A 25,801-nucleotide genomic window follows, 5' to 3' on the forward strand; every position below is an offset into this window, starting at 1 on the left:
GTTTGTAAGAAAACATGGCTGTGAACCCAAAAGTGAAGGCTTTGTTTAAAATTATTTATGACACTAAATGTGTTCACAGCATTGTGATACAGTTTGCGTAGAGCATTTTGTGGTAATTTTATTTGTATGCATTGGGAATAAGCATAAAATTAAGGAGCACTTTTTCATGTTTGAAAATTAACTATTGCTGAATACTTTTAATCAAGCTTTTGTACTGTCTGCCTGAAATGCAGAGGGGAGGTATTTTTTCCTAATTATACATTAAATCTGAAGTACAGAGGAGAAAAAAATTCCTGCCAGTTCCTCATGGCTGGGGTTTACATCAAAAGACCAGGAATTCTGTGGATGGCATGGCTGTAAGTTTGCCCTCTACATGGTTGTGTATTCATGATGCGAGGGGTTTGTTGACTCAGTGTTGTGTGACATCGCTCCTGCTTCCCCATCTCTCCTGTCTATGCGCTGTCTGTAGCTGAGCACCAGGCTCCATGGTCTCACCTGCATGGCTGCATCTTGGGGCTCTGTCTTGTCCTCGCTCCTGTACTGTCAGACCCTTCTCAGGGAGACACTTTGTCATGATACACTGATAGAAACCACTGGCTGCATTTCTTATTTGTTTTTATTAGTATTAAATATATGGCTTCAGTGAGTAATATCTAAGCATGATGGGGACATATATCTGGGGACAAAGCAAACCTACTGTAATGGACTTTCTTCTTCTGTGCTTGTCAACCTATATGGCTACTTCAGAGCAAGTCAGCCAAACTCAGAAAGGAGAGAGAACAGAGTGTCATTTTCATCACTGCTGCTCAGTAATGGCTTAAAACTCGGATGGACATAGGCAGTGCTGAGCCTTTGATAAAAAGGCTTTGATTCAAAAGTCCTAGAAAGCTTGTGACTCTGGATGAAAGCTTGTTTGCTTGTTCTGTAACTGTTGATCTATTTGTAATTCCTGCAGATAAGTACTTTGTCATTTGAATAAACACAGTTTCTTTAGCTTTGCTAATGTTTTCTTTTAATATATTTTTTTGCTGAATTACTGTGGCTAGTTGCAAAATATAACTTGTTTTTGTTTCTGTAATTTTCCTCTGGGTGGGAATGTTATAAATAAGTGATGCTTAGTTTAATGCATACATTGTATGCTTTCTTGCATATTCTCCATAGACTGAGGCACATGTTATCTTCAAATAGCTAAAGTAATAAGCTGTTATTTTTAGGCTGTGGGACCTGTGCCTGGTGATGGTCAGGGTTCTGTCGCACAGTTCTGTATTATTTGAATAAAAGCATCTGTTATGGGATTGTTGGTGACAGAAGGGATTCCCAATGCACAAAATCAGCCTGTATTTTCACTCCACAAAAGACAGGTTAGGACTTCTCTTCCTTGTACCTTACTCCAAACTACAGTCCACAGAGATTCTCAGTAACTATGTCCTTCAGAATTACCCAAGGAAAACAGTAATTCCCAACAAGCTAAGGGATGGGGTGATTTAAAGTATTTATCTACCGCAGATAGTAACGATGGTGCCGTTGCTGCAGAAGGCAGTATGGAAATGCAGTGTGGGTGAAGGATGCACCTGCCCGTGTCAGCGAGGTGCTCGCCTCATCACTAATTAGTGCTGGTCAGTTTGATTGAGACCCCTGACAGAAAATCCACTAGCCAGTGAGAGTGGAGGGCTTCTGTTGATCTTCATGGGACTTGACTGGAGCCTTTAGTATTTCAACATTATACTCTGCAGAGGCTTCTTCAACCTTTTCTTCTGCTCTCCTGTTTTTCCTCTGAGATTCCTCCTGAACAAGGGATTAATTTAATAAGACCTTTTATCTAGCCTCTTACATGATGTTTCATTAGCATTTTGTTTATGAAAGTCAATTTAAAAAACAATTTCAGTGAGAGAAATTTCAAGTTATGTTTACGTTGAAAAAGAAACCTACAGAAATGTAACTTCTTGTTCCTGAGGATAAATGCTGTAGGACACCCACAACCAAAGATGCTCCACAATAGGCAGATACATAGATGTGATGTTTTGTCAAATGGCAGATGGGGATTTAGTGTTTTTCTTTTTTCCTTGGGAATCTCTGGGGTCGGTGCTAACACTTATAACACCATCAATCTCATATAATGAAATTTAGCCATGGGAGAATAACAGACTTGGCCCCAAACAAGTATAAATAAATCTGAGTAGGAGGCAAGGTCATGGTATGTTTGATTTATATCCCGCTAATGAGATACCATTGGTTGGATAGTGGCTTGTACTGATTTTGTTTCATCTGAGAATTGCTCTGGAAAACTACCTGAGGAACTGGAGCCAGTCCTGAGGCTCAGGCCTGAATCCAGGGTCTACTAACATGCATAAATGTTCAAATTCAGGTTTTAAGTAAAAAGCAAGAGATGGCCACTATTATAATTCACAACATTGCTGGTTGTGAACGTCTGGCTGAACAAATAGATGTAACCAAGTGCACAGGCCAATGGTGTCCATGCTGCTTCAGAATAGTCTATATAGAATAATCTATATTTTTAGAAATTATAAGTATATAAATAATGTTTCCTGTATTTCAGTACCATACTTCCGGCTGGGATTGTAGATACCACAAAGAAAGTGATTTTGAAGTTTTGGTAGGAGCATGGCATAGATCTGCACTAAGCTTTCATGCACTCAGGACCCATCTCCCTTTCTTCCAGCTGTCTTCAGGACCTGCTAGCAGGTGGAAGAAATCAGTGCCATGAACTAGGCACATTTATTTTCAGCTGCATGGGGCTTCAGTGTCTAAGGCCTGGCACGGGTCTGAAGGGTAGGTCCCTCCTGCTTGTAGCCTTGGGCACGTCCCTGAGCAGCAGCGAGCACTGGCTGGGCTACCCCAGCCTGGTGCTGAGGGTCAGCAGGGCTGTTTGGGTGGGAGACTCATTGCCCTCCCCTGCACTGGGCTGTGTAAGCAAGCAGGTGAGCAGATGAGTATGTGGATAGTGACTCCTTCTTGTTCCCATATACACACCCTGGACCTTAGAACATAAACCCATTAAAGTACTGTTTACTGACTGTCACCACATCAGGCTACATCTGTATTACTCAGCTTCACGGACTGGGGCACAGACTTGAGCACCAGCATGCAAACGTCCACGTTCCTGTTTATTAGCCTGTTCCTGCTGTGCTTTGGGTTAGATGAGGTGGGGCAGACCAGGCATGCTCTGAGGCACAGCACAGGCTGCTCTCAGCAGCAGCAAGCACAAGCCTTTCCAGGGGTGAGGAGGAGGAGAGGTTACCTGTATGGACAGATGTGCTCATGACACTTGCACAAGCCCTGTCCCAAACCTAGGGCAGTGTACACTTACAATTCTGGTTCTGATACCTAAAAAATTACAAATAATAAAGAAGTGAAATAATGACCACCAAATAAGTCACATGCTAAGTACAAAAGTACTTGGCATCTTGGATCCAAGATTTTGTCTTGGCTCTATTTTAGTGGGAAGTAGCTTTTCATATGGGCAGCAGAGAGGGATTTGAACACCTTTCATTCAAAGAACTTCAGCTTTCAGGGATATTGGAACTTGAATTCAAGTATCATGATGTAGGCCCATTTCTAAAGGAACTAAAAACTGACTTCCCAGTGCTGGCGCTAGTCTGGTGCACGCTGTAGCTGTGAATGCCACCGACGTTCTGAGCCTTCTGGTTTGCTTTCCTTACCTCCACAGCTGCAATGAGAATGTTACAACGTCTGTATGGACTCTCTGCATCTCTGTTTAGTTTGCCAAATGGAGCAGATTGCAGTTCACGGGGGCTTTGCCATAAAAAATTTTTGTGTTGGAAAAAAATCAAGTTATGTGAATGAACAGAAGGTATTGGGGTTTGGGTTGTTTCTGAGATTTTCACTCAGTTTTTATTGTGCGCCTAGTTGATCAATGAACTTGTGAGCTAAACACTTCTGAGCCCACAGGGACTTGTCTGCAAGGTCCTTGTGTAATGTAGAACTGACTGCAGTGCTCACATAAATCTTCTTGAAACCAATTTTAAAACTTTGTATCTTTTATTGTTTTCCTTGAACAAGTAGTATCAAAAGGAAATGAATGTGCCTGTCATCTTTTACCAGGGGCGTACACCTGTAGAGTGAGAAAGCGTTGCCTCTCAGCTGGAAGGAGAGCAAAAGTCACCTTGTGACCTCTGCTGTCTGTGGTCTAAGCATGATAAAAATTGGACTTTGTTACAAAAATTGAGTGTAAAGTTGAATGTTGTAGAAAGAGTTTGTGGTTATTGTAGGAGAAATAGAGAGGGATTTGTTTGTTCACTTTTGTTCTGCTTTTTTTTTGTGTGTGTAAAGGCTTCCTCCTGCTGCCGTTGGGTTAATTGCTCAGTGCAGAGCCAGCTCTAGCCCTCCCAAGGGCATGGAAAGGACTGACTGCTGCTGCGACAAGGGTGGGGGCAGATTCGGTTTTGGAGGAGGGTCTCAGTTTGGTACCACTTCTACCCCCGACAGTCTCCTAATTCCCAGCCAAGACTGGCCCCAAATGCTTTTCTCCTGCCTGAGCCCGGGTGCACCCGCTCCGTCCAGAGGACAGTCACTGCACAGCCCAACAGCAGGACGGCTCCCTGCTCTGGTGCTGTTGGGGCTGGTGTGTCCTGCCGTCACCTCACAGCCCTCTGTGACCCCCTGGTGCGTGGGAGGGTGACATGGGGCACAGCTGGCCCCAGTCTCCGCCATCCCTCTGCCTCTGGGCCGGAAGGCCACCCTGAACATCACCCTTGTCTGGTGTCCCCCCGTGCCTCAGTGGGTGAAATCAGCCCCTGCTGCACACGCTGATGTGACTGCCAGGGTAGACTCTGCTGCATCACAGTCTCCATTACCACTGCAATGTAGAAATACTCATATTAATCATAAAATGTTTCACAGCCAGTGTTACAGAAATAAAAATCTGAAAGAACTTCTACATATACTCACTCTCAAAACCCACTTACTCTTAAGATGATGGTGAGAGTCTATTTGAATATTGATTTTTAGGCTCTGATGAAACTAGTCATGGCCAGGATGTCAATTTCTTTCTCATATTTACAGTAAATAAATTCAGTTGCAGGTATTGAAAAATAGACAAAATGTATTTGATGGATCTAATAACAAACTTTTTAAATAATGGTTATTAAGACTAAAGATTCTCATGTACATGATTCTCCTCAAGATAGTAGGATTTCTTGCATGATTAAGTCCTCTTTCCTCTGAATGAGGATTTCATAATAGGAAAATCCTCTTAAATAAGAAATATCATGTGAACAGGTTTTTACTTCGAACCGCCAGGTGAATATAGTGAATAACAATTCACAATGATCTTTTGGGGAATATACAATTTCTGAGGAAGAACAAACCATTGAAGTGTTCTTTTGCTCACTGTAGTAACATAGTCAGCTCTTTCAATGCCCATTGACTTTATTGCTTATTGTTAAAACAAAGATTTCTTTTAGTAGAGTGTTAACAGATCAGTATCATGTGAAAGAAAGAGGGTGAAAAACTCAAAAATCTGTGGAAAAACATTCATAGTGAGAGCAAAATAATTTCAGTCAGAATTGGTAAAAGTATGAAATCATTGCCTTTTACTTAACTGCTTTTATGCAATGCCCAAGGAACTAGGTTTAACTGTGCTTTGCAAAGCACTGTGCTATCATAAATTAAACAAAGTCTTACCTGCTCAGATGAGGCCCCAAACTGCAAGATATTGTTAACATGTCTTAAGTAAATACGGCCTGCTAACAAATTATTTCCTTTTCTGATGCTCAGTGTGTGTGGCTTTTTTTTTGTTTGTTTTTTTGTCTTAATTAGTTTCTTATTCATAGTTAACAGAACATGTTTTGTTTAGCTACCAGCTTTGTTATATATTGCTAGTTACTGAAATTCCTGCAACTATGCTGGTATCTTTCTCAGTGTAGAACGCCTCTTTTGTACACAACTTTTATCGTTTGACAAAAGGAAATCTCCACTCCCATTCTTTTAATGAGTTAAAGAGCAAAATAATTCCTCCAAGTCACTCAAAAGGGCAAGGACAAATTTTTTCCATTATGATAGTTCAGTATTTTCTGAGAATAGATTTCAAATATGTAATTACTGGCTTTCAGGAACTGTGAGAAAATAAAACTGCAGCTAAAAAAAAGAGAAATGGATGGAGGAAATCAGTTTAAAAAAACACGTGCCAACATCTGGAGTACTCTCTGTACAGGCATACTCACAAACTGACCACCTAGAAACAAGTGCTTCAGTGAGACAGCCTGATCAACTGGAAAAGCCCACTTCACTGATGATTTTTTTTGCATTGGCTCTTGGATGTTCAGGGTGTTTTTAGACAAATGTATCCTCCCATGGAAGCTTCTGAGTGATTTATATGAAGGTACTTTACAGTATCTTTATGATATGGTACTGCACAGGAGTACCAACTCACTCTTCTGCTCCCACTTCTGATGCTCTGAATGATTTTGGCTTAGTCAGGCAGCAGGAGGAAAATATGGACACTCACATATGACAGAGCAGCCAGTTTGCTTGTACCTAACGTGGGGTCCTTCACTTCAGCTTCCCACAAAACATCTGTACAGCAGAGAATGCTGTTTGCTCTAAATAAATGTGACTAAACCAAATCCTTCTTGGGTACAATGCAAATCTTTCACAATCACTTTGATGAGTGAAGGCCACTGCTGTCATTAGATGGCAGCATCTTAGGACTGACTATCACACGCTGCAAAATCTGCGAGAACCAATTCAAGTGTACCACTCAAAAGACCACACTGACTTTAGAGCTCATTTCCCAGTTTGTGTCTTGTGGGAATGGTAAATTTGGGACCAGTTTACTAACTGCCACATGCAGTTTCAGGCACCAGATTTGATCTCAGTTAGCACAGTTCTTGTCATCCTGATTTTGTCTTACCGCTGGAATCACTGTCAGCATATTACACTAGTGCTGTTAGTTACACACCCCCTTCACCTCACCATGCATATGTTCCCTGCTCCAACCAGCAGTTTAACCAGAGCCTGAGGCTGTTTACTGTCTACCAATTTACCTCTTCATACAAAGTGTTAGTCAGGAACACCTTCGCCACAGAGGCAAGTCGTGCTTCAGCTCTGGCCAAGAAAATGAAGGCTGCAGTAGGTCAGATGTGTGAGATATGACCAACAGGGACTCCTCAGTTTGCATGCGCACCAAGTTTATGCACAAACTTTCAGTATATGGAAGTCCAGGAAAAGGAATTTGGCACTAATGGAAAACAAGACCTTAATAAAAGGAGCTAAAGCTCTGATGTATTGCTGGAGAACAGCTCTGTCTTTAAATGGAGGCTACGGACCTGAGGTGCTCCTGTTCTCCCTGTGCTCATAGGGCAATGCTTTGTCTTTCTAAATTTCTGATACTGATTTCAGAAAGAAGTCTCACAGCAAAATTGCAAATAAACTATCTATGTCTGTATTATTTGGACCAAAAAAAAATGTGTCCTGCAGTGCAAGAGTGGTAGCAAATGTAGAGCAAAGTAGCAAATGCAACCCCGTGATTTTGGAAGAAGTGCAACCGCTGTAAGTTGTAATGAGAGAGAATCACAGAGAATCAGTGATAAAGTTGACCTGCTGAAGAGGAAAAACAAGTAAAACAGGCAACCGAGACAGTAGGAATATTTTTAAAGGATTCTCAACAAAGAGGAAGCACACATAAAGAAAAAAGAATGCACTCAAACTGTAATCAAAATACAAACAACTTGAACAATACGACAGCATAAACCAACAGCAAAATAACTGGAAATAATTGTTAGCCATTCTTTAAAGGGGGATCAATGTACAGTCAATAGATTTGTACTTTAGAGAAGTCCAGATACAACCTTCTCTGTTGTATGCTAAATTCAGAGTTCTAGTTTCGTTCTAACACCCACAAGAATTTAAAATCACGTACAATTTCAAACAACATAATATTCAAACTTGATTTTGAAGTTGTTGTGGCCTGGATCTTGTGCTACAGTATGCAGGCAGTGGAACTGAGCTGAATCATGCCATACAAGAACTGGCTGGAGGAATTTTGCTGTTGCTGTGTGTTGATCCTTCTTTTATTTATGACACTTGGAATTTTTTAATATTCCTGTTGAATAAGTATTATTTTGTGAGTATTTTTATTACTGGATTTGATCTGCTTAAACACTGTCTCTTTCCTCTTCACTTGAGTATAAACTAATGATTTAAAAATATCTTTGTTACTTTGGTTATGGTAAGTAGGAGTTGGGGTTTTTTTAGTTCAAAATATTCTGAAATTTTCTCATGCATAACTCTTACCACCAGTGTCCAGAAACCCTTTTGATTCCATTCCTGCATACCAAAAGATTTTAACCTATGTTAACAAAGTGTTTCATGTAGAAGCCAAAGCAAATATAAACTCAAGGGAACGTATGGGCAAGTGGTGTTACTCATTTTCACTTTCACTCAGCTCCTGTTTGTTTATTCATGTGGTGTGTGAACTCTCCAAGACAGGAACTAGATTGCTTTTTGTATTTTTGACTCTGGTTAATATTGTTAGGTGCTGATTAACAATTATGGTCCCCAAGAATTATCTCACAGTACAGCTGAATGATTTCCATATTCTTGGGGTATCCAGCTTAATTTGTGGAATAATTAGTGACAGCCTGTTAGGAGTATTGGAATATCTCACACTACTGTGTCTCATTAGGGTGCAGAGATGACTGAGCTGCTCATCTTGGGAAACAAACACAAGTAACCCTAACTGCTGATGGTTATTAAAGAGTTCAGATACCTCCAGTCATTTTTATCAGAAATATATGGCTAGCTATTAATTTTCCTGCTGTCTGTTGTCATGCTTTAATGATTTTATTTCTTTTCATGTATTTACAGACTCTATCTTTAAAAGGTCGTTTTGCATCTTTGAGTTTTTAGTAATAAATCTGCAGTTACAATCATTATGCCTTCATCAGGGATAACATCTACACTCTCTCTGATATAAGCTGAAATTCCACTGAATAACATAGAAAACTTATTTAACTTGGAGCTTCAGTTCTGAGGCTGTCAGCTGGCCTATGTGGGTAGGGATTTATACCACAGGCTCACTGCTCGATTCGTGGCTTCTGTGGTCACCCAGTGTTAATCTTCTCAGGGCTGCCCTTTTTCTAGAAATTGAGTCCAGTGGGAGCCTCCCCCTTGCTCTGCTCCAGCCACGCAGGGCAGGAGGAGGTCTCTCCACCCTCGCTATTAGCAGAAGGAAAGCTTCATTTTCACAGTGCTAAAGCTCAGGGAGGGTTCCAAGCAAATATTTCATTCCCTGCCCCCAGAGCAGGGATGATCTGAGGGATGTTTCAGCTCTGCTGTTGGCTGCTGCAGAAGGAGGAACAGCTTCTGTAGCTGCAGCTGCAGCTTCTGTAGCTGGGTTTTATTACAGATAAAGACACGGCTGCAGCAGATGACTACTGGCAGAGAGGGGCAGAAGTTGCTCTGAGAGATTTTCTCGCTCATCCCTGTTTCCACATTCACTGCACAGCACTAAACTTTCCTCTGACCAAAACTTTGTTTCCTGGACTATTACCGGAAAGCAGAAACCTGGAGAGTGTGTTCCCACTTCTGTTGGAGACAGCAAATTTCTCCTTTTAATCCTGAATATTATTTACAGATTAGAAACTCCAGTATTATACAATACTATTTTTGCTAGTGGGAGAGGAAAAATGGATGCATTCGGAGCACCTGAAAATGAGTCGCTGTTGTCCAGTTCCTCTGGTCCTGCCAGATGGGATCCCTTCCGCCATCCCTTGGACTCCATCCAGCCCTGGCACTTCAGGCTCCTGGCAGCAGTCATGTTGGTGGTGACCTCCCTGTCACTTGCTGAGAACCTGGCTGTAATCCTGGTAACTTTTAAGTTCAAGCAATTGAGACAACCTGTCAATTATGTTATAGTCAATTTGTCTGTGGCCGATTTCCTGGTCTCACTGACTGGTGGCACCATCAGCTTTTTAACGAATCTAAAAGGTTATTTTTACATGGGATACTGGGCTTGTGTACTGGAAGGATTTGCTGTCACATTTTTTGGTAAGCTGGATTTGTTTGTAGTTGTGTATTCTTTTCCTTCAACTTCCTTCAATGTATTCTACTAGCTTTCCTACAGCGTCCCAAATCACTTTGCATGCCTTTGAATTCATTGATTCTTTCCCCAGTTACATATAATCTGCAGTGCATCTTATGTGTGAGTGAATAACATAGATCACTATGTCATATGTCAGTGGCTTGTCTCATGTATACTGATCATTGAATGTGTTTAATATAATGAGAAAAAGTTTGCTAATAAAATAACAGCGTTGTGTGGGTTTTTGGTAAAACAATATCAGGAAAAAAATCACTATGTGTTACTATTTTCAAGGTTTGTATTTAGGTGCGTGCATATATGGATAAATAAGAGAGAGCACAAAAAAATGAGTGGCTGCTCTTAAACTGTGGAAGATATCAAGGCACAGAAATGCCTTTGTTAGCTCCCCTTCAGTGGCTCTGAGGAACCGTGACACACCTGGAACAGGCACCACATACACCTATACCTTTTTGTACTCTTTTTCTTGGCTTTGTTTTACTAACTCCACAAAAAGTATTAGAGGTATTCTAAAAGGGAAAATCCTCACCACAGAGTTCCCTGTGTAAACACAGCTCTGCAAAATAAATGGGGAATTAGTTTAAGATGGGACATCTACTTGAGACAGACATTCACACCTGCCTCCCTGTTCCTGTTCGTGAAGCTGTATAGCAAAAGCAGCCTTCCAGCTCTTGTCACTGCTCCAGATCAAACACTTTGTCAATCCTCAGCCTGAAAAGGAGTCCCACGGTTGCTCTCAGCCTGGTTAAGCTAGACAGAAGTGAGGGATGATGCTACTAAATCTGTTTGTGGCATGTAAGCCACGTCCCATGGAGAAGGATCAGGCTATTTGAAGATTTTAGTGGCCAACCGGGTGATATGTGCCTAATAAACTGATAATTTGATGTTGCGGGCAGCTGTCTGTAGGTTAGGGTTTTATCACAGTCTGATACATGACAATTCTTGCAAAGACAGCATTTTGAAGATATATCTTAATTTGTTAATTTGGAAGCTACACATAATTTGCTGCTTTTCAGGGTAGAACCAAATGAAAAAAAGAAGTCATTGTCTGGCCCAATTAGCTGCTTGGTTTTGTAGTCATTATACCTTAGACTGACAAACTAGACAAATAAATATTAGAATAACCCAAAATTGTACATCCTTTCATAACTTGGGTTGATGGAAAAGGTGCCTGATGTGATGGGTGTTCCAAACACTGGAACAGGTGGTCCAGAGTGGTTGTGGAGTCTGTGGAGATACTCAAAACCCAACTGAACTTGGTCCTGGGCAACTGGCTGTATGGACTGTGCTGGGGGTATGTGGAAGTAGATGACCTTCAGAGATGCCTTTCAACCTAAAAAAATTCTGTGATGTGGCATGGTATTTGCTTTTCAGTGAATCTACCCAATTTTTGATGCTGACTGTGTCTTCTTCCTATAGGCATCGTTGCTCTCTGGTCTCTTGCTCTGTTGGCTTTTGAGCGATACATTGTGATCTGCCGCCCTTTGGGAAATGTGCGCTTGAGGGGGAAGCACGCAGCCCTAGGGATTGCCTTTGTATGGACTTTTTCCTTCATTTGGACAATCCCACCAACAATGGGCTGGAGCAGTTACACCACCAGTAAGATTGGAACTACTTGTGAGCCTAACTGGTAAGGCCACTCTTGCAGAGTATGCTAAAGAAATGAAACTTGCAGCTCAGGACATCTCAGGGGCAAGAATTTAAAGGAAAGGCTTAAAGACGATGTACCTCTCTGCAAAAATGGATGTAAAGGAAGTTGTAACAAAACTGAGCAAAATTTGCCTTGAGCATAAAAAAAAAGAATAATTATAATGGGAGATTTCATCTCTAATGAAAATAATCATCCTATACCTTGTGCTTTTTGTCAGAATTCAAAGAGGACAAAGATTTTTCAGAAAACTGGACAAGGCACTAAGCAACCTGGTCTGGCCCTGTAGCTGACTCCCCTTTGATGAGAAGGTTGGACTACATGTACCTTCCCACCTGAACTGTCCCACAGTTCCGTGATACTGTCCCTGTGGTCACAGGATCCTGTCCTTGCCCACAGCCAGGGAGGTGGCCCAGGGCTCCATCTGCTGACAGAGCTGTAAAGAGGCAGTTTGAATAAAAGCAGTTGGCAAAAATACTAGAGACAGCTTTGAAGAACATAATGAATACTTTGAGAAAATAATAACACATATTAGTAATACATACACAACATATTTTGTGTTTTATACAGGTACTCAGGGGCTTATACTGACCATACGTACATTATTGCTTTCTTCACCACCTGTTTTATAGTGCCTTTATTGCTGATTTTGGTATCCTATGGAAAACTGATGCAAAAGCTAAGAAAGGTAAGAAGAAGCACTTAAAAGTAAACTTTTAAAATGTGTACATATGCTAACATTTGGAATTTTTGTGATTGATTTTCTATAAAGACCAGACGTAAGCAGATCAGATTTCCAGGCAGTAAGTGCACTCAGTTATCATCCCTTGTTATACAGTTATCCTTACACATAGGAATTCGTGCTATGGTTAGAAATGATTTTTCAAAGTGTGCAGTTTGCATCACTTACCAGTACCTCCCATGAGCCAAACATCATATAAACGACAGAATCTCTTGCTCATAACTAAAGAAATTGAATGATCCAGTATTGGTTTGTTTGCAATTGTACTTCAATTCAGTGATGCTTCTTAAGACTCAAACCAGGTTAATCAGAATTTACCTTAAAATGATTGCATTTGTAAATTTTAAGAGTGCTGGCTAATACGCTATAATACTTATATGCAGAATAAGGTGTAGCATTTATAAATAATGTAATGCTGTTTAGTAAAAAATATTAGATTGTTAAGGAACATTTAAAAGACCTGAGAAATGCTTTTGAATTTTATTTAATGATTATGTTGTGGATCTGATCCAAAAGAGAATCTGTGAAAAGTGAAATAGAAACAATAGAATAGGAAAATTCATATTTGGGACAGGATTTGGGGACAATATTTTGGGACAATATTGTATTTCTATTTACTGTAAAGCTGCCTTGTCTTACTGCTTCAGTAACAAATTCAGTAAATTTCTTCAATTTATTGATGTTTTGAAAGTATTTTGGATAGTTAAATGCATGTATTTATTCTCAGTGTCATTTTCAACAAGTAAAACAAAATAGATGGGAAATGCAAAAATATTTTATTTATTCATTAGAAAATACAGATTGGCACATGCATACTTCAGGTGACATCATGGTTCCTCTAAATGGATTTTTCTTGATTTCCTCCCGGATCCATTTAGGGGAGAGAAGGTTAAATGGCTGTGAGAGGTTGATTTCAGTATTAAGCACAAGGAGTTTCTCGGGTGGAATGTGAACTGCAGCACAGACATGTTGCTGTTGGCAGCACTTTGGTGGGGTAGCACAGTGTCTGCTGGTGGGAGACATGAATTACAGGATATGGAGATGATTGAAAAGTCATTGCTGCCGACTCAGACAATTCTAAGAGAACTTGTAAAACTATGATTCTGATTTCTGAATATCCATCTGCAGGGATGGGACAGGTCCACCTCCTGGAGGCTGTCCTGGGAGGGACATGGGGTGGCTTGGTGGCCTGGCATGAAAGGGAGGGATGCGAAGCCAACAGAGGATGTGTGTGAAGGAAACAAGACACTTGCCAAGCATCCAGCACTGTTATGGGTCTGCCAGAGGAGTGGCTAATCTACTACTCAGATGCTTCAGGAGGTGCACAAAAAGGACCATTTCTTTCCTCTGGGAACAGCCACTTAAGAGGCGGCAAGTTAAAAACAAAGCAGGTGAGATGAGGAACAAGGGAGGCAATGAAGGAAAATGTCACCATCAGTCACAGCAGAAGCTTGTCTTCTTGTTTTCTGGAAGACCTTCTTGTCTTCTGGAAGACTGATCTGTGCCATGGAGCAGGTCCCAGCGTTGACCCGGAGCCACTATGGTGTGATCTTGCTAGGCTGTCTTTTTCACTCCTCTCTCTGTTATCCAGAAAGAATAGCAGTAATATTTTTTAAAAAAAATCACACTTCTCAGTTGTGTTTCACGCTCCTCTTGCAGCTCAGTGACCTGTCAGACCACATGGCCTGGACACACTGGGGCAGCCTCAGGGCACCTCATCACAAGTGTAAATCGCCATGGCTTGTGCCAGTCCTTGCCCTCGGCTTATGTTGGCTTTTACAGAGAGATGTGACTGACAGAGTTGGCCTCTGTTACTTATAACAGCTTAAAACACAGTCTGGTGTAGAAACTCCAACCACCTGCAGTATATTCTGTGAATTTATAATGAATTGCCATAAGGCTATATCTCACAACTAACCTAATTTTTTTAAAATCTGACTACGGTGAACTGGTGCCAGAGCTAGGGTCTTGATGTTCCCAACCAACCCTCTTCCCAGAGCTTGACTGCCCTGTCCCATGGCTCCCACAGCACGGAACTATTTCTGAGCAGCACCGTCTTGTCCTAGTACAGACTGCTCATTCCTCAGTCACTGTGACCACAGCTTTACAATGCCAATAGTAGCTTTCACTACAACTGCAAAACTAATGAAAGAAATTAATCTTTAGGAAAACATCTAATTAACAGTTTACAATGGAGATAAATTAGTATGGCAACATTCTTTTGTTTGTAAGATAAAGCACCAGTATCTGGTTCTGTATCAGTTTCATGTTCTCAGATTTACAGAGAAAGGAATCCACTGCCATCCATGAAAAGCCATAGCTGAGAAAAAGGCCAGAGATATGAGACAAAGACTAAATAGTCAAAAGCACAGTCCCGGAGATTGTGCTCCTTCCCCAGGGTGACTGCGCTGCTGCTGGAAGGGAGGCTGGGCTGCTCTCTGTGTAGGTACAGTGAATATGAAAAAATGCTATAGAAATGTCATATATTGGCAGGGAGTATCTTAGGGATACTGCTTCCATCAATATCTAGAGAAAAAATGTTCTCTAGTCTGCTTTCCTGCAAGCCAAGAAGTCTAATTTTAGGCTTTGTGCAGACCCAGAGCTTCTGTAAGCTAAGGTAGCTCCATTGAAGTTAGTGATGCACAGCAAGTTGTTTCACCCAAAAGTGTAGCCCTAATTTCTGTTTCACATTTTTAGAGGTAACATTGTTATCAGTCACTGCAGTCACTCATTCTGACAGGGTCATTGTGTTCTGTTATTTGGCATTCTAAATAAAGGCCAAATCTTGATTTGTCTAAAATCATTAGGTTTACTTTTCTCACAGATGGAATTTAAAGGTATTTCTGCACTGCCCTGGGTGGGCTGCTGCAGCACCTGTGAAGTTACCTGAGTTAGATTAACTTTTGTGAGGCTGGACAGCAAACCCGTGCCATCGCTTCACTCCTCATGACTTGGCTGAAGCTTGGGAGTGTCTATGGGCTGCAGTCGTGCTGGTCTGCAATTAGTTTTCTACACAGAGATTTCTCTAATAATTACTTTTTGCCCTTACTTTGGCAATATAAATATAAAGATACTTAAGCAAAGGAAAAGTTAATAATGGCAGTATGCAGTAATTCATGTCTCTCAGCAGTGACATCGACATGCTGTAGTCCAGTAACAGCATCCTTATGTGCTGTTGTACTCAAGAAGAGCAGGTCTTTCCTTCTAGCCTGGCAGATGATTAGCCTGGGAACTCAATTCACTGATTGGAAGCCTTGTCATTTGTTTTCTAGAATCTTCTGTCTTTTCTTTAAAGGTGTCAGATACACAAGGCAGGCTGGGAACTACCAGGAAACCTGAAAGACAAGTGACAAGAATGGTGGTTGTTATGATCATTGCCTTTCTAATCTGCTGGACGCCATACGCCGCCTTTTCTATCCTAGTCACTGCGTACCCCTCCATTGAGCTGGATCCTCGTCTGGCAGCAATTCCTGCTTTCTTTTCCAAGACAGCTACTGTTTATAATCCAATTATTTATGTCTTTATGAACAAACAGGTAATGTATGCTCTCAAAGTGTCTTTAACATTCATTATTTTCTTTTGTTTTGCTTTATAGTGAATTATTTCTACCTACCTACGTGTTAGTTAACTAGCATTGCAATATCCAGCATTTTGAAAAAAAAAAATCACTGTGTATCTGTCTACTGGAAGATAGCATAAGCCTCTGTGCATTATTAAAATATGAACATGAATAATTATTAGGTTTAGATAGCATAAAGGAAAATCAGCCTTTAGTGGACATCAGCCAGTTTTCTGTATATTTCTGTTTTCAAGGCTGTCCCAGTACATTTTTGTAATCCTTTAGGAATGCAATACCAGTGAGTTGATTTTGAGGTGGGGTGGAAGTTTTCAAGAGCTTGAATGTGAGTCAGGGGAAATGCTGCATTTGCGGCTGCATGTACAGGGAGGGTAGAAGCATTTAACGTGCCTTTGGGACAGGGACCTTTCTTCTCTGGAATGGGGTAGAGGATTGGATGCAGAGAAAAAGAATTAACAAGGGAGTGAACCAGGGTGAAATGTGTTCACTGTGGTAACAGGCATGATAGTAAACTTGAATAGATTTATGCAATGAATGTGGCTACTAACAGTGCTGGCATCAAGCAGAGTATAAGCACAAAAGTGAGAAGAAGACAAATGGTAAAGTGACTGTGAAATAAGAAGTGATGAATACATTTATTTATTCAGTCCTGCAGAGAAAGCTATTGCTTGTCTCACATCCTGTGGACAGTACCCTGACACAGACTGCTTTATAGAGATATTTTAAAGTTCCTTATGTGTTTTGATTGCTTTCCTTTTTTCCAACTTTCTAGTTCAGGAAGTGTCTGATTCAGATGTTCAGCTGCAGTGCTATAGAAACTGCAGAGTCCAACATGAACCCGACTTCAGAGAGAGCGATGCTAACCCAGGACAAAAGAGGCAGTGAGATGTCCACCATGGCAGTACGTAGCACCATCTCTAAGAGGAAAATCGGAGATGAACACAGAAACTGCCCATCTTTTGCTCAGTTGGAAGCTTCAGAAAATGAAATCTGTCCCATATAGGGTGGGAGATATGACCATTAATGCATTGCTACAGCATATTGCCTTGTTACCATCACTTAATATAAAAAATGTTGTCAGTGGGGACATGATGCTCCTGTGGACATTGGCTTTTGGGATTCTGGGCTCCTGAGTGCATGTAAGAGTTTCTTGGCTCTGCAGTTGCAGTCAAACACCCAGCCATAAGGTGAGTCCTGTCCTCCACTGTGTTCCTCTTCCCAATCCACAGCCTGCTTGCTCCTGAAAATACAGCCCTGTGTCGCTGTAACACAGCAAGGAGAGGGGAGTTTTACGCTGGTGATGGCTCCTTGGTCTGCTGGACAAAAATGTGAAGCGACACATGGCTTCAAAATGCTAATGGACAAATAAGAAATATATAGCACACAGCTGACAGTTTCAACCAATAGAGGTTCAAGGAGGAACAGGTCTAAGTGCTTTTTCATTCTTTTGGGTATTTTTACTAAAAAAAGCAGAGAAAGCCAGAGACTTCTGCACTTATATCCTTGATGAGAACATTATCTGGGCCACTAAAATCACCAGCAGCTTGGACAAGCCATTCGGATTCCCAGGCTATTTTATTAAAATAAGCCCTATCAAGACCTGTTCATATATTCTTTCTGCATTCCCTCTTTGTCAGGAAAATCTCCGCTCATGGCAACTTTTGAAGTAAATTAATTTGGACTAGATGATCATTGTAGGTCCCTTCCAACTGAACTATTCTATTAACTCAACTTTAGAAGAAGAGTTAGTAGGGTAAGGAAGGTAGAACTGTGCAGGAGAAAGGGCCAGCATCACATCTTAGAGTTGTGAAGCTGAGCTTTGTGGGACAGAAGTTTTTCCCCGTATGTGCCTACATTGTGCAGAGCTCAGATCTATCATGGTCTTGAGACCATGATGCTCCAGGTGACAACTATTATTTCTGTTTCTTAACAATTTTCAGAAATCAGTGGTTAGAGAATACAAATACTATGTATGTGCTGGGCCACATTACCTTGGAGCATGTTGTCACTCCTGGGCTAGGGCCTGCCTCTCCAGAAAGCACCAGCAACATCCCAGCACATGGGCAACCTGCAGCTGCCAGTGGCACCAGGCTGCTGTTCTTGGAGGAGCAGTTGTGTCTCTCTCCCTGCAGCCCTTTAATTCCTCTTTCTGCCGAAGTCACATCCTCACCAATTTTAATTGAGCTACTGATCCTGCCATAAATCACTAACTTGTTATTATACCTTTGATATCAGAAGCGAGGAGTGCAACATAAATACACTTTCTGTAAAAAGTGAAAAAGAACCGAAATTACCAGCTTTCCGTGGCTGTATTCCATCTCATTTATTTAATTCACACAATGACATGCAGCAATGTACTTAGATTTAGTAGAATGTCATTTAGGCACATGCAAAACCAAACTAGTCCATGAGTGTAATAAAGACATACTTCTATTTTAAACAGCCTTTGGTGAACATCGTATGCAGTGTTGCTAAGGCCTGGCATATCAGATTTTGAATCCTGTGTAAGATCTATATTTAACTGAATGCACTTTAGAGGAAAAGGCAACAGCTGACTATATTTAAATGCTTTAGTATGGAAAAACATTATTTCTATATAACACTTTAATATAGTGCCAGTCAAAACAAATGTTGCACCATAGTTGTATAGAGAGGCTACACCAGCTACACACTGTACAGGCCTTAACAATAGAAATGCGATATGGAATGAATCATCCAGTGTTCAGGTTTAAGTCAAAAAATGTTTCTTTACACAGAATAAAGATAATTTATTTCTACCAGATTTTTCTTCTCTTTTTATTCTGTTGTTACATTTTGAAAAACTGTATTGCCTTGAGAAGGAATGAGAGGATGTCTGTGGTCAGACCTGGTCCCAGGGCAGTGCTTTGCTGTATTGGAAGTCAAGAACCATCCCTGCAGCAGATGAGGATGTGGGGGATCGGGGAAGCACGGTGCAAAATATGTCCTGAAGCCCTGGTATCTGGCAGAGGCCGACTTCTTGACAATTCTCAGGCTCAAGAGGAGAAATGCTGCAGCTCCCACCGAGGATGGAGGGACAGGGACAGGCAGCGTGGCCTGCAGCCACCGTGGCCTTAGCAGGCTCACATGGCTTCTTGGCCACCCACTCCTGCCTGTGGCCCCTTGCGGCACTCACACCAGCAGGAGTACAGAACAATTCAGCTCCCAAATGTCTGCACAGACGTGTGAGAACTGGCTACAAGACATCCATTGTCTTTGTATTCATCTCACAAAATTTCATGAAGTGATTGTCTTTTACAGTATAATTTTGGCCTTGAATTTTGGCCGTGTTCAAGCTTAAACCCAAACTATGAACCTCATTCTGATAGCCACATCCTTTCCTGATTCATATTCTTTACCTGTGGTATCTGGAGCAGAGAAGTTAATAGATATGTATGGCTCTTTTAAATGTTTTGGAAATATTGTGAGATGGGAAGGGTAAGGTATTAAATTACTATTGTATACATATTTTATACATATTGTGTACATATTTTTGTGCTCATTAGTCTGTTTAAACAGTGAGGTATGATTTGAAAGCAAAAGTTCTTGTATTTAAGACTCAGATTTTCTCTTTCAAGGAAATGTTGACCTAGGTTAATCACATGTTAATGGTATTGGATGTATTAAATCATGAAGAATTGGCAGAAGTGTTAGTATTTAATTAAAAGCTATAGAATTATTTTATCTCCTGGGAAGGTGATGATATGTAGAATATAGCTCTGTAGTACAAAATAAAGCATCAAAACTTAAGTAATGGCAAAGGAAAACACATTGCGAAAATGCATGGAAAACCTTAGAAAATAGCAAGTTAAAATAGATTCACCATCTGATAATTGGCTGTATCATCCTCAATGCAAGTCACCCAAGATGAAGTGGTACTGGGGAGCCTTTTAGACTGTTTCACCAAGGAAAACTTGGTTTGTATCTATAAATTAATAAGGACACCAGTTTGTAAAGATAGTCAGAGACAGTGTCTCCAACTAACAAAAATGGAAACACACCCACTTAATGCACTACTAGCCGGTGCGAGGTTAGCTGTGGGTCACATTGCCATTGTGTGCGGTGTGGTCTGACATAGGGCTGTGAATTACTGCACTCAAAACATCATGAGGCAGGGTATTGATAGAGGAGTGTGAGGGCAGCGCTCACATTCCAGCCACAGAACAGACAAATAACCCTGGGGTTTTTATGAGGAAAGGGGAGAAGTACAGCACAACAGGAACAACCCAAGAATCCTCGGAATAACAGAATGTAAAGGAATGCACTGAAAAGTCACGGCATCGTAGTAGTGGCCAGAGGGAAAAACAAGATTAGAAATAATAATAATAATTTCAGATATGGCCAGAATTTTTTGCTGAAGTGGAACAAAGATGGTTCCCCAGGTCAGAGAAGATAGTTCTGTCATTGATGGTAACAGGATTGTGGGAGGAAGAAGAGTAGCAGCTGTGCAAATCTCAGAAGAAATTATCAGACATACTACAGTTTTGGACATACAACTTTGAAATTAATTGTGGAACATTCAGAAAACAGAGGCTGGCTAAAACACAGGACTAGAAAGGATGGCGACACATTACCAATAAAAAGCTAGATGTGCATGCTGTTAGTAGAGGAATCTACAGGAGTAGAGGCAATTGCTTAGGTTAAGGTTATACAAGAAAAAGTGGATTGAACTTAGAGGCTGGGGAGGTAAGGAGAAAGTCTCATGCCCTCAGTGACTGGTCAAGGAGTAATATCGTAAGGAAAACAATACTTAGCAGTGTGAGATGCAGTGCAGGATGGTAGGATGGAGGATATATCAGTACCACAAAAACAAGTGGGAAAGGCAATCTGGAGAGCTAGGTTTATAGATGTTAACAGACATTTGTCAAGAAGCAATTTATCAGAGTGAAGCACGTGAAAGTTTGAGAGAGAGGAGTGTAATTGAGGCATAGAGGTAGAACATGGTATATGAGGGGCCACTGATTTTCATAGTGTCACAGACAGGAGGTGGTGGCTGGGGATGGTGCAGGGTGCCCAGCAGCTTTCTGGAGAGAAGCATTTTTGCATTGTCAAGGGAATGAAGCAAAGAAGCAGAGGAAATTGAGGAGGTAAAGAAAGCATATGATAGAAATGGATAAACAAACATTCATTCATAGTCAGGAGCAGTAGGATTAGCATGAAGGTATCAGTAGTTTATTTTCAACAGAGAAGTTCATAATTTTGTTAAATATGCTGAAAAACATGTGAGCAGGATCTAAATGACACAAAAGGGCTCATTGCCTAAACCTGTGTTCCTAGTGTGAAGCTCTGTTGTGAGAGTTTATGGAGAAGCAGTTCATGTCTAATTCCCAACCACCACTGTTCAGGTTTGAATTGTTCTCCTCCTGCACTGGCCCCTCCGTCACACTTTAATAGATTACAGTTATGGTTGTCTTACATCATTTTGCCACCCTGTTAGACAAACGCTGACATGCAGCAAGCACAGACATAAAAATGTAGACTGCAACAGGGTGATATGAAAATCAGTGGTTCTGGACAAATAGGAAATTAATATTAGAGTCTAATTAGTCTTCATTTCATTTGGAGAAGGAATTAATTAGTCTTAATAGGACCACAGAGGCATCATAAATGTTTTCTTTCCATCAAGCAAAGCCTACATTGAACAATTAATCAATCATTCTCATAAAACACAGGGTGTTAGCAATATTTCTCACTGTCCATAACTGTTATTTTTCAGGTCCTCACAAGTATTTTCTGTTAAGAGACAGATTTTGTTTGGTTTATTAATATGAGTACTCCCATAACTGTGGGAAAAGCCATTTTCTTGAACAAGGCATTGGCTCTTACCTTCTGCACATACAAAAAAATGTTTTTGTAACTGTTTACCAATCCTCCAGCATTAACATTCCATCTCTGGTGAGATGCTGTCTCTATGAACATCGTCTCATATGAGAACGTCTCTGAGACATTCCCATCTTTGATACAAACAAAGAATAATTGAATCAGTGGGAGTTTTCATGTTAAAGTATCTTCAGTAATGCTTTTCAGGAGGAGGATACCTTTTTTCCTGCTGCTCAGAGAGTACTTTTTAAAACGTGTGAACACCTTGATGTGTTGGTGTAGTCCAACCAAACAATATTAGCCCTGACACAAAGTGTCACAGAATTCCCAGAAGTTCATTGTTAAGCCTTTCAATGTAACACAATAAAGAAAAATTGTTAGAATTGCAAGCAAAAAAAAAAGGGGGGAGGGGGGGGAGAGGGAGACAGACTTTTTTTTTTTAAAGAGTTGCACCCAGTGAGTGAAGAGACACCTCTTGCATTATGTGGTAAGAGCATAGCATGAACATTTTGCCATATACAAAAGTAAGTTATGCAATGGATGGTGTTAAGATCTTAAGATTTCATGACTAAAAGGTGTGAATACTGCCTAAGTCAATGTACTCACACTTGATTGTGGACTAATAAACAGGTTTTTGTGTCCTCAAAATTTTTTTTGCCATCAAAAGTATGCCTAGAAATCACATCCCTTTTCTAAAAAATGTTTTATAGCATTATCTACAGTTTGCAAAATTAGCAACGTAGCACTATGCCATTCTTCTGCTTTGTGATCATTTATTACATTTTAATGATGCAACCTAGACGAAATAACTGCCCTTCCTATAAATCTTCCATGACACTGGCGGATAATTAGTTTGTGGTTTTGCTTAAAAACACCAGCAATAATCCATCAATTTACTTGTTTATAATGGAAGTAGCATTTTTATTTTTTTGGAATATAAATTAGGGTTACCTGTATTATGAGGTCATGCTGGTTCTTTTGGGATAACAGTAATTTTCCATAGCCCCAAATCTAGAGGAAGAGTACATTTTAAAATGTCATAATATCAACTCACCTCACTACATACTAGCAGGGAAGAAGGTGGGGGCTTAGTCACTGAACGATGTGTCGGTGCTCTAAAAAGTTTTCATGCTTTTGCTCCTTAAAAAGCATTCATGTTCTTACTCTCACAATAGACAGCATAGCTTCTCTAGGGATTCGCTGCTGCTTTTTGAAGATACAAATATCTTAATACACAGATTTTGTTTCTCGTAAAATCATATGTAACTGCAGAGCACTGCTAGAGGAGATATTACCTGCTCAAAGTGAAAGGGTGGGGAGAAGGGCAGAGATTCTTATTAAGGACTAGCTCCACCAGAAGTGCATCATAAGCAGGATCATTCCAGCATATCATCTCTGAAGTAGTCGAGATGGAGATTAACTTCCAATTCACCTGTTTGCATCTCATGATACACAGGTTGTACCTTTTGCAAGTATTTTTACCTTGGTTTTTGGTAAAAATGCACTTAACCACGTCAGAGTTTCCACTTTTGAGTAACGATACCTTGTCCTTGCCCACACTGAATCTCTGTTGCCAAGGGCTCTGAAAGCAAAAAGGCAACTAGCAATCAAACCAAGTTTGATAAACACATTTCTCCATGTTTCTGGGTTTAATTGCAATATTAATTCCTGCTTTTTCTTTGATTCCTGCTTTCTTTTCCATTCACTGCTTCTCCAGGCTCAGACCAAAACCCCCAAAACAAAACAATTCTGATGTTCTCCTTCAGCTTGCTCTTACCTGCAGTTCTGTGGTCCTGCTCAGAGAAGGCCTTTTCTTGCAACAAATACACTTATAAAGGAGGGATAGTTTTGATGGGATCCTTCAGTGAAGTGAGGTGACTTGTCTAAGCCTAAGTAGGTCCACCATTCACATATGCTTTGAGTCTCCACGATATTCCTCTACCACTACTCCACCCTGACTGTTCCCACAGATGTATGCAGGGCAGACAAGTTTGTTCACAGCCTAGATAGAGCAATAAAATACAAATTCATCGCCTAAAACCTTTTCTGTCAGTGAAAACGATTATCCAAGAAAACAGTCATGAACATTAACAATAATTCTCATCTCAATTATTGATGGTGAAGAGAAGATTCTTAGAAAATTTATGATAATGTTCTTTATTATAATACTTTGTATTATAAATTGTACTATTCTTTCTCTTCATTACATTTATATTGAAGCCTCTTTCCTTTTCTTTGTCACAAAGAGTTAAAATCTGTAACAGAATTTAAGAGCCTTTCAGTAATTTGGCACATCACTTTCAGCTCAGCTATTATCTAGCTGCATCAAGATATTAATGTAGTCATCTCTCTTTAGTCTCAATGAATTGCTATAAAAATGTCAAACAATTAGATTATATTGGCCAACATAGCCCTGTTTGATTGAGAACAGGTGTAGGCCATGTCCCTTGAATCATACTGATGAAGAAGCAGAAAGGCTTGTAGAACTCCAGTGCAAATTTATTTCGATATACGTACCATTTAGGTTTCCAATGTCAGTACTTGCAATACTAATAACCAAAAAATGCTAAATAGGTATTTTCAGATGGAATAAAAGTCAATGTCATTCAGGACAAATACGAATGAACTCTGTTGGAGGCGAACCTATAAAAATAGCACAGAAGCCAATATGCTGGTACAAACATAGACAATGTTCCATTGCACAGATGCGACTATACCAAAGGAGCAAAATCTGAGTATCTGCATCTGGAGTAGGGCCATGAACATCCAAGACTCATATCTTTGGATGCTGGCAACTAGGGAGATTACGTTCTGTACAGATCGAGACAGAGGAACTGAGCCTTGATCTGACTCACACTTCTGGGTTCCAGGGAGAAGATCACAGAATCATCTAGGTTGGAAGAGACCCTTGGGATCATCGAGTCCAACCATCTACCCTACTCTACAAAGTTCTCCCCTATACCATATCCCCCAACACCACATCTAAACGGCTCTTAAACACATCCAGGGATGGTGACTCAACCACCTCCCTGGGCAGCCTATTCCAATGCCCGACCACTCTTTCTGTGAAAAATTCTTTCCTAATGTTCAGTCTAAACCTACCCTGTTGGAGCTTGAAGCCATTCCCTCTCGTTCTGTCATTAATTACCTGTGCGAAGAGACCAGCACCAACCTCTCTACAGTGTCCTTTCAAGTAGTTGTAGAGAGTGATGAGGTCTCCCCTCAGCCTCCTCTTCCTCATACTAAACAGTCCCAGCTCCTTCAACCGCTCTTCATAGGATTTGTTTTCCAGGCCCTTCACCAGCTTCGTCGCCCTCCTCTGCACTCGCTCCAGCACCTCGATATCTCTCTTGGATTGAGGTGCCCAAAGCTGGACACAATACTCCAGGTGTGGCCTCACCAGTGCCGAGTACAGGGGCACAATCACCTCCCTACTTCTGCTGGTCACGCTATTTCTAATACAAGCCAGGATGCCGTTGGCTTTCTTGGCCACCTGGGCACGCTGCCGGCTTATATTCAGCCGCTTGTCAATTAGAACCCCCAGGTCTCTTTCTTCCAGGCAGCTTTCCAGCCACATTTCCCCAAGCCTGTAGCGCTGCTTGGGGTTATTGTGGCCCAAGTGCAGAACCTGGCACTTGCCCTTGTTGAAACTCATACCATTGCTGTTGGCCCAATGATCCAATCTATCTAAGTCTCTCTGTAGAGCTTCCCTATCCTCCTGGGAATCAACACTCCTGCTTAACTTGGTGTCATCTGCAAACTTGCTGATGATACACCCTACGTCCTTGTCGAGATCATCAATAAAGACATTAAACAGAAATGGTCCTAACACTGAGCCCTGAAGCACACCATTCGTGACCGGCCACCAGCTGGATTTAAATCCATTGAGCACCACTCTTTGGGACCTTCCAGTCA

The 25,801-nt window shown here is 40.9% G+C and overlaps 1 protein-coding gene across 1 annotated transcript; it reads left to right on the forward strand.

Annotated features, from left to right (window-relative positions):
• The first annotated feature begins 9,668 nt into the window (after window positions 1-9,668).
• On the forward strand, window positions 9,669-17,051 carry LOC141472098 (vertebrate ancient opsin-like). Its single transcript, XM_074158898.1, has 5 exons — window positions 9,669-10,029; window positions 11,501-11,711; window positions 12,300-12,417; window positions 15,767-16,006; window positions 16,821-17,051. Exons 1-5 carry the CDS (start codon window positions 9,669-9,671, stop codon window positions 17,049-17,051), a joined length of 1,161 nt encoding a protein of 386 aa, XP_074014999.1.
• Window positions 17,052-25,801: the final 8,750 nt, after the last annotated feature.

The sequence above is a fragment of the Numenius arquata genome, chromosome 15 (genome assembly GCF_964106895.1).
Source record: "Numenius arquata chromosome 15, bNumArq3.hap1.1, whole genome shotgun sequence".
NCBI lineage: Eukaryota > Metazoa > Chordata > Aves > Charadriiformes > Scolopacidae > Numenius > Numenius arquata.

Excerpts from the sequence above, each read along its gene's own strand:
- LOC141472098 (XM_074158898.1), top strand. The coding sequence starts at position 9,669 with ATGGATGCATTCGGAGCACCTGAAAATGAGTCGCTGTTGTCCAGTTCC. Across the intron at positions 10,030-11,500 it reads ATTTGCTGTCACATTTTTTG|GCATCGTTGCTCTCTGGTCT; the intron begins GTAAGCTGGATT and ends TTCTTCCTATAG. Across the intron at positions 11,712-12,299 it reads ACTACTTGTGAGCCTAACTG|GTACTCAGGGGCTTATACTG; the intron begins GTAAGGCCACTC and ends TGTTTTATACAG.